The 9,585-nt window shown below is 35.7% G+C and overlaps 2 protein-coding genes across 3 annotated transcripts; both read right to left on the reverse strand.

Annotated features, from left to right (window-relative positions):
• Positions 1-654: 654 nt before the first annotated feature.
• On the reverse strand, positions 655-3,581 carry LOC132166781 (monooxygenase 2). The gene is made up of 6 exons (XM_059577670.2): positions 3,487-3,581; positions 3,234-3,380; positions 3,034-3,093; positions 2,101-2,266; positions 1,776-2,004; positions 655-1,333 (listed from the first exon to the last, which is right to left on the reverse strand). The coding sequence occupies exons 1-6, from the start codon at positions 3,564-3,566 to the stop codon at positions 795-797; spliced, it is 1,221 nt and encodes a 406-aa protein (XP_059433653.1). The 5' UTR covers positions 3,567-3,581; the 3' UTR covers positions 655-794.
• Positions 3,582-4,101: 520 nt separating this feature from the next.
• Positions 4,102-8,729, reverse strand: LOC132188118 (monooxygenase 2). Of its 2 annotated transcripts, none has more exons than XM_059602530.2 (6): positions 8,496-8,729; positions 8,254-8,400; positions 6,756-6,824; positions 6,299-6,464; positions 5,773-6,001; positions 4,102-4,818 (listed from the first exon to the last, which is right to left on the reverse strand). In XM_059602530.2, the coding sequence occupies exons 1-6, from the start codon at positions 8,567-8,569 to the stop codon at positions 4,262-4,264; spliced, it is 1,242 nt and encodes a 413-aa protein (XP_059458513.2). In that variant the 5' UTR covers positions 8,570-8,729; the 3' UTR covers positions 4,102-4,261. The 2 variants fall into 2 exon arrangements, with proteins under 2 accessions (XP_059458513.2, XP_059458507.2); XM_059602524.2 differs by having other exon boundaries at positions 6,299-6,467.
• Between the last annotated feature and the right edge of the window lie 856 nt (positions 8,730-9,585).

The raw sequence follows: 9,585 nt of genomic DNA on the forward strand, positions 1-9,585 counted from the left end.
ATCAAATACAAAATTGAGATTTTTCAAAGTTAATAGTTACTAAAATTATGAGTTAAATGCATTTTTGGCAATTGGGTTTTAACGCATTTATTTTTTTCTACATATATTTCATTTTGTATCATAGATGATATTTAGGTTATGGGTACTTTAGGAAAGAAAAAAACAAAAATGTTTTGCAATAAAAAGAGGTTAAGGGTTCCTGAGTTCCTCAGACAAATCTAACGAAACCATTTTGACGCTCAAATCAGGTTTGTGAGGGCGAGAGGGAAATTAGGCAAGTGGTGAGAAAACACATGATGTGATCAGATTATTAGTTGACAGAGTGAGAAATCAACTATAGATTAAACGTTACATTTAAGCAAGAGTGCACTCAGATCCTTATAGTTGTTTGAACGTTAATTTTTTTAGTTTCTTCGGTTATAAGCTATCGGCCCTTTTAACAACTTATGTGGGTGACTTACTAAGAGTTTATCAATAATTAGGCCCTCCAATTATTATTGTTAATTGATAAATCATTGCCATATTGTCTGATCCTTTTTAGATTTTCTATTTCTTTGTAATACAGCAATCCCTTATTATATATATATTTACACAAAATAAAAAACACTTTTCAAATTGTCTCGAAAGGCTTTTTCTATGTCAATAAACATCGTCTTAAAAAACCCATGCTTCTCCTCGATAAATAAATCATTAAAATTGGAAATTTTTTAACCTTTACAACTCGAGGAGATGGCATCCTTAATCTTACATATATAATTAATTTTAATTCAAGTTCTATTATTGTCATAACATCCTCAAGAAATGCTGAGCTTTCCACAATCAAAATCAGCCCTCTTCAACAGCAACCCTCGCAGGTACTTAGCCAAGAACTTGTCTCTCAAGAAGTTCATAATTTTCCCATCACTTTGTTGTATAAAGCCAGCAAAATAAGATGTAGTGATGAGTTCAATTGCTCTCCACCTTCTCTCTTGAGCATACTTCTTCAACCCCATTTCAATCCTCTCATGTTGCTCCTTGTCTTCTTGATCACCTGATCCTTTCAATAAGGCTTCAGCAAGACATCTAGCTAAAGCAACACCGTCTTCCAAGGCGGCTCCCCCGCCTTGGCCAATGTCTGGCGTCATGGGGTGGAGCGCGTCGCCCGCTACACAAACATTGCCTTTGGTAATATTTCCCCAGAATAACTCCCATGGATGTCTATATGATAACCTAGACGATGTAAACCCATCCGGTTCAGTTCTTTCTATGACAGTCCTCAATTGGGTTGGTAGCTTTTCAAGTTTGCTCAACACAAATTGCTTCATCTTAGCTGGATTGTCTTGTAGCTCTTTGTCTACATGAAAACCAACCAGAAAAAAAAGTTAAGAATAGGAAATGCATTTTATATAGAACATGGAATTAGAATTGGCTGCAGTCTCTATTCAGATTGCAGTATATCCGAGAGATATCTCTGATAAAACTCAGAGTGCGTTTGACACTGTAATTTTAAAGACAAAAAGTATAATTTTAAACCAAATCGTAGAAAATGTATCATTTGCAAATACGTTGATTTTAAAAACAAAACTACAATTTTTAAAAATCACGTTTTTAAATTGTTCGTTCTATAATCGCTATCTTTAAATCATATGTAAGTTTTGGAATCTTAAATTCAAGCGAATCCTTATTTGCCCCGAACAAATAACTCTTATCAGAAACCTCTCTCAATTGCCTGCTCGATTTAGATTAACATACCTAAGGTATAAACAAATAAACTCAAATTGGAATGGAGGGTTTACCTTGAGAGGAGGGAACATAAGTGACATACCAAAATAAAGTGTTATCATTACAAGGGCGGCAACCAAACCGGACACCACTCCCAAAGAACTGCACAGATTTGGACCCATATCCATGGCTGTCTTTGGACTCTCTACAGCCTCTAATGGCAGTTCGTCCTGTAAAAATGGGCTTTTGAAAGCCCAACCACTTTGCCACCACCGAGTTCACTCCATCACAACCAATCAACACCTTTCATCCAGGAATTGGAACAAAGATCAACGGTTCATATATGATATGAGCCAATAATATTATAAGTACACAATTTTATTTATATATTATTTTTACCTTTGTTTTGAATATGGTTCCATCAGCAAGATGCACCAGCTTAAAGAAGCCTGATTGCTCAATGCAAACCACCTTGGAGGAGAACCTAATGGTGCCACTTGGGAGTTCTTTTGCAAGGGCTTCCAACAACAACTTCCTTTCTACACATCGAACTTCATGGCTTCCTCTTGAGATCACAACCGATATACTCATAAGAATGAACAATTAAACCATGTATGCACAACAAATATATGCCCGAATTGCTTATAACTAAGACAAGTAATGTAAGAGACTTTAATTTATATAAGATACACTTGTCCAAATAAATGTTGGGCTGCCTTACCACCTATTTAGGCAGATAAATCTTAAATTGTATCTCTCACATTATTTGTTCAAATTGCTAACAATTCTAGCAGGTAATTGCCGTCGATCATTGTCCCGCATGAAAATAGCTCATTCAAAGATTTACATAATCTAGCTGTAGGCTAGTGTAAGATGAAAGAGAAAGTCATCACCATCGGTGGTGATTCAATGATCTTAGGTTTAATCCCCATGTGATTGGGTAAGTACTAGAACATAGGTTTGACTCCCACAATTAAAATCCTCATGTTTATTGGTGTAAAGTGTAAATTGGCTTATAAGCAAGTCACTAAAACCAAATTTTTTTTAGAATTAAGTTCTATTGATGTCAAAGTGAGATTGGGTCAAGTTATGACTCAACTTGGTTTGAGAGAACGTCTACAATCTTTGTAGACTATCTAGGCTTTTCTTATATATTGAGGTTCAGTGCGTAAATGCTGCATTGCTTTATTTTATTTTATTTTTTTGAAATGAGATGCTAATATGATTTTGTCCAAGTATAAAGAAACAACTCTAGTAAATGCTTAAAAAACAAAAGAAAAAAGAAAGGATGAAAAGCAGAATCGGCGCTCTTATGTTGATCTATTGACTTACTTTGCATGAAATGATGTCTCCGAAGTAGCAAGCCCTGAACTTGTGGACACCACAACTGTTCTGCACTCAAATTTAATGAACTCAATTGCATACCAAATAATAAGAATAAGCATTAACAGAAGTCTTATATATATATATATATATATATATTTTTTTTTCACTTCAATCTATAACAAGTGATGGGCAAAGGCAATGAGTACCCTTGAATGAGGAAGTGTTGTTGGCGGAGGGAGTCAGCAATGGCAACAGCATCCAAAGCTTTCCAAGCATTGGTCCACAGCGTTAAGGCAAATCCTGTGTTTCTCAAACTATCCCATGATTCCAACACTAAGCTCCCAACTCCCAACCTGCATTTATATATAACTAAAACTTGAGACGACATAGACAGAGAGCTCTCTCTCTCTCTCTCTCTCTCTCTATATATATATATCTCCTGGTTTAGCGTACTTGTACCTATGTAGTGCCAAGGATGTTGTGAGGCCTGATATCCCCGCTCCCACAATCACAATGTCTCGATGATCAACTTCTTCCATGGAAATATAGCTGTTTTTTTTTTTTTTTTTGGTGTTTTATAATTAGGGGGCTTTGGTTTAGAGAAAGAAGATGGGACAATATTAATTATATGGCGGCGATGGAAGTTGTTACGTACACGACTGTTCAATGCAAGTGTTAGGTTCAAGTGTTAATCTTGACATGAAAAAGGAAACACGACAGTTCTAGCTGCTTGTCAGCATCTACCAAAAGTCTTCTGCAGAAAAGTAAAAAAGGAATGTGACTTCAGACAAGTTTACATTTGAAATATTATTTGATCTTTTAACCCATTTTTAGTGGAGATGTTTTGTTTCTAAAATAGTGATTTCACGTAATGTTGTGTATAGAACAAAAGTCACGACTTCTAACTTTGTTTTCATAATAGCCACTCTAATTTTCTTCTTGAAATTCACTTGTTGAAGAGAATTAAAAACTTAGTTTATATTATAAGACACGGGCCAGGACTTGTCACACCCATTACTGTTATACCAAAAATAATCAACATGTTATGATCATTTCACTCTATAAACATTCAAATGAAACGAAGAAATAATTATTGCATTCACAAAATTATTGACTTTTCCTGCTGAAGAGAAACAACACAATCGCTCCATCTGATTTATTATTGTTCATGAGGAAAGAAAACTAGCTTGATATATCTTTACACAGACACATATGTATGCATGTAACTTGGCATTCAAGAAATGATAAGCTTCCCACAATCAAAATCAGCCATTTTCAACAGGAAACCTGCCAAGAATCCAACCAAGGCATTGTCTCTCAAGGATGTCATCATTTTTCCTTGACTCTCCTGTATAATTCCAGATATATAAGAAACACTGATGAGCTCAATACTTCTCCATGCCCTCTCCCTGGCATACTTCTTCAACCCCATCACAATCCTCTCATATTCATCTTTTTCTTTTTCACCTTTCTCTTTTGTTTCTCCAGTTGGTTTTTTCAGTAAAGCTTCACCAAGACACCTGGCTAAAACAACACTATCTTCCAAGGCGGAGCAGCCGCCTTGCCCAATGTCTGGTGTCAAGGGGTGGAGTGCATCTCCGGCTACACAAACATTGCCTTTGCTGATATTTCCCCAAAGAAGCTCCCATGGATGCCTGTATCTCAATGGCAATGCTATAAAACCATCCAGTTCAGAGCTTTCTATAATAGCCCTTACTTCATCAGGTACTTTTCCAAGCTTACTCAAGAGAAGTTGCTTTACTTTAGCTGGGTCCTGTTCTAGCTCTTCCTCTACAAGAACAAAAAAAGGTGATCAAATAATCATGTGAAAGTTCCAAGTACCAAGAAAACTGTTAAAAATAGGTTGATATTAAAATATTTTTCATTTATATTTAGAGATTTGATTTTCATATTTGTATTCTCCCACCCACCACTGTTTTTCTGTAAATAAGGACTATTTATAGTGGTGGATGTATATGTATGTGTCTAACAGTAAACCACCCCAAAATTAATTTCTTGTATCTTCTGGATCCTATTCTAACTCTTTTTCTATAGGAACAAAAAAGGTAATCAAATGTGAAAGTCCCAAGTACCAAGGAAATTGTTAGAATATATATATATATTAGGTTAATAATAAAATATTTTTCATTTAGGTTTGATTGTAACCAAATCTTATCATATTTGTATTCTCCCAGTAACGCCAAAAAGAGGACTAGAATCCTTCTTGTGTTCTCCCAAATGTGATGTAATTTTTAAATCACCATTAAATTTAAGATAATTATTATTGAATTTTGTTCTATTGGTAATTTTAAAAGACACGTCGCATTTGGGAAGACACAAGGATGGCTCTAATCCTTTTTTTAGCATTACTCTAAAATCAAGTTAATGAGAGCACCTTTGGGGCAATTGACAGTGATGAACGTATGTGTCTAACATCAAACCAGCCCGCAAATAGTTTCTTTTATCTTTTCTCTCTCTCTTTGCTTCTCTATAATTCTCATATTTTACATTCATTATAATTTTCTATATGATATTAGAGCAAATGTCCTAGATTTAAACATTGTCTCTGTTAATTTAACGCCTCATTTTAGTTAAATATTCTACGTGTTGGATGTTACTTATTAAGAGAGAGTGCCTACACGTGATGATTAAATCAATCATTGCTTACAAAGTTAGTTTTTTTTTTTTCAACAAAATTAACTTTGAAATAGGTAATGATTTGACAAGACGAGGGAAAGGTCTCACCTCGGGTGGATGGAGTCCAAGTGATGAACCAATAAATAGTAGTATCATCGATGGGGATGGCACCCGACCGAATACCTTTTCCAAAGAACTGCATGAACTTGGGCTCAAATCCATGGCTACGCTTGAAATCTACAGAGCCTCTGATGGCACATCTCCCTGCAAAAGCTGGTTTCTTGAAGCCCAACCAATTTGCCACCACTGAGTTCACTCCATCACTCCCAACCAACACCTTTAATGCATGCATTCACAACATTAAGACAAATAGAAGAAATTCATAAAGATAAAGAAAATTAAAGGGAACAAAGAAAATAAAACACAAAGGATTTGAGGGTGGTTCGATACGTTAGACATCTCCTAAAAGGACTACATCTTGTTCTTATTTCTCAATCAATATTCTAAAAGATAAATATCTTACCATATCGTATATTCTAACACGCACACTTGGCTACTCGACATTGCAAAGTTTTAAATTTTAGAGGTGTAATTATAAAAACACTAAAACATTGGGGGTATACTACAAGTTTACCTTTGTTTTGAGGATGGTTCCATCAGCAAGATGCAGCAGCTTAAAGAAGCCTGATTCCTCAATGTTGACAACCTTGGAGGAGTACCTAATGGTCCCAGTTGGGAGTTCCTTTGCAAGGGCTTCTAAGAGCAACTTCCTTTTCAGACACCGAACTTCATGGTCTCCGCTGCTTAACACGTACAATATTTAATTTAAATAGGGTGAATTGACAGAGTCAAGATTTAAGCCCATGACCTTTGGCTCTGATACCATATTAAATCACCAGTTTTCTTAAAAGTTTAAACTGATAGGAAGAAGTAAATTTAATCACTTAATCATTGCTTTAACACACACAACCCCCCACTTATCAGAGAAACTCAAATATCACAATTATAACTGCTCATTGAATGACATCTACTTGGGCAGGAAAGATATACATGGTAGGCAGAAATTTAAAAGAGGATATCAGTTTACTCACTGTTTCCCTTTGGCCTGAAATGGCAATTCTGAAGTTTTAAGTCCCGAGATTGCTGACTTGGTCACATTCCTGCACTCAAATCTCTCTACATTAGTGACATTCTTACATTACGCATAAGCTAGATTTTGATTGTTCATATAGGATCCTAGATCATAATAAGCCTTTTTATTTTTTTTGTTTTTTTTCTCTGAATCAGTAAATTAACCACAGAGAAGTAAAAATCACCCATTTGCATTATTGTACATTTAACTGTTACAAAAAAAAAAGAAGGAATGAAAAAATACACTTTATCTCTCAAAGTATATTCACCACTTTGGCATTTAAGTCTCTAAAACTTAGAAAGTGACTTGAATCCTACAAACTACCAAATTGTGACAATTTACCCTAGCCGTTAAGGACCTGTTTGAGATTGCGTTTGAGGAGTTTAAAAGTGATTTTAACACTCAAAAAGTCCGTTTGAAGAAAAAAATACTCGTTTAGTAAAAAATTTAAAAGCGCTTTTAAGGGTTCAAAAAGCTTAAAAATTGTCAAAAAAAACACTTTTTGACTTAGGGCCCGTTTGGGAGTGCGATTTCAATAAGTGCGATTTTAAAAATTGCGTTTTTAAAAATTGCGTGTTTAAAATCGCTACTTTTTAAAATCGCACAGGCGTTTGGTAAAGCATACTAAAAAGTACTTTTTTTATCAATTGAATGTTTGGATAACATTAGCATATAATTGCGGTTTCATGACCAAATTACCAATAATAATGAACAAGATAGAGATGATGAAGAAAAAAAAGAAAAGAAAAGAAGGGTTTTAATATATTTTAGGTGGGTATTATTGGTATTTTTTTCATTCCCGTTCTAAAAAAGGTAACTATTGCGCCAACTATCTTTTTAATAGAAATCGTGATTTTGTTTTAAATTCGCACTTTTTCAAATAAGCATCCTCTAATCAGCTTATGAAAATCGCAGATTTTTTTGCGATTTTAAAATTTGCGTTTTTAAAATCGCAATCCCAAACACCTTAAAATTGCGATTTGGTTTAAAATCGCAGATTATTTTTTTAAAAACGCACTCCCAAACGCACCCTTAAAAGCTTTATTTTTCAAATGCAAAACGAAACGGACTCTAAGTTTTCCCATTTAGGGGCCATCAACCACCCTCTCTGGCTGCAGGAATGGGGTAGCCAAAACCACCCCAAACCATTTGGCAATTTGGGGCTAAAACGTCTGGTAACTTACATTTCGTCCAAATAGATGGAAAACTTAGCCAATGAACTATATTGTCTTAATTTAATAATTTCCAAAATGTCACGTTTAAAAGTTTGGAGTCTAAAATGACAAAATTATAATACTTAATTAGAAAGGTAAAGTTGATTTTTTCTAAAAAGAAAAAAAGTAGTAGAGTCGAGCCCACAAACTGAATCATCGACCACAAAAGCACCTATCAGCTGTAAGATAAGGCGCCGGCCGGCGGCAATGATAAAAAGAAGATGAGTGATAAATGATAATTACCCATGAAGCCTTTTATGGTGTTGCCGCAAAAGGTCACCAATTCCCAAGGCATCTAATGCCTTCCAAGCATTCGTAAATGTCGCCAACGCATATCCTGCACTCCTCAAATCATCCGATGCTTCCAATACTATGCTTCTTATACCCAATCTGCAAATTACTCCTAACAATCACACACACAATACCCATATATATATATATAGAGAGAGAGAGAGCGAGAGAGAGAGAGAGAGAGAGAAGGGTACCTGTGAAGTCCTAAGGATGTGGCGAGTCCAGCCACTCCACCTCCCACAATCACTATGTCTTCAGCTACTTCCATGGTGTGAATATGTTGAAGTGGATGAGAAATTCTTACTATTTTTGGGAATGAATTTATTAGCTCAACTTAGGAGGATGGGGAAGAAGATCGCACGAAATATAGAGTGAGAATACAGATTCTATATATAAATAATTGGAGGAAAGAGGAAGATGGTAATGATGACGAGTTGATGATGACAGCCAATACGCAAGCAAGCTTTGAGAGAATACGTGTTCTTTTTGTCTTTTTGAATGAATTTGAATAGAGGATAACTTCTATAAGGAGCTGGTGTAAACCAACTCCTTTGTGCCCACCAATTAGAATTGGACAGCTAGGATTATCACACCAAATCAAATGAGGTGAAAAACATTGGATTAAAACACCAACTCCAATCATCCACAAAAACCCTCATTTTTCTCCTCTCCCTCTCCCTCTCTCTTTCTCTCTCTCTCCAGCGGCGCCGTGCAACCCAGCCCAGAGCTTGCCATTGACGACACCGGAGGAGGACAGCCCAAATTTTGACGGAGAAGATGACAGAGCCCAACCCATGCTGCCCTCTCTCACTCTCACTCTCACAGACACACACCGGCAGCAAAGAAAAAAATTTCTTTGCTGCCCAGTGCTTTCTCCACGTCAACGTTTTTGAACATCAATATTGCTAAGGGACACCACAAGATTAATTTGACATATTCTTGTTTGGAGGCTTGTGCCCTGCCATTTAGATCAACAAAAGATTTTGAAAACAATCACAACTTTAATGTCTCTTCTTTCCATTGCTTCAATTGCAGGAATTACAATGTCCTGCCAACACAACCTCAAAGTAGCTTGTAATTATTTGGTCACTAATGATCTTAGTTTAAAGAAGCAATTTATAATGTAAGAAAAAATCAGACATTTAAGTAATTATTTGACACTAAATAATTTGACACTAAAACCAGATTATTTGACAAAAATCCAGAGAGAAAGAAAGGTTGGGTTCCGGTGGGAGAGAGAGAGGTTGGGTTCCGGCAAGATCTCTGTCATGCCGCCGGCAAGAG

Source organism: Corylus avellana, chromosome 2 (assembly GCF_965113065.1).
Source record: "Corylus avellana chromosome 2, dhCorAvel1.hap1.2, whole genome shotgun sequence".
Taxonomy (NCBI): domain Eukaryota; kingdom Viridiplantae; phylum Streptophyta; class Magnoliopsida; order Fagales; family Betulaceae; genus Corylus; species Corylus avellana.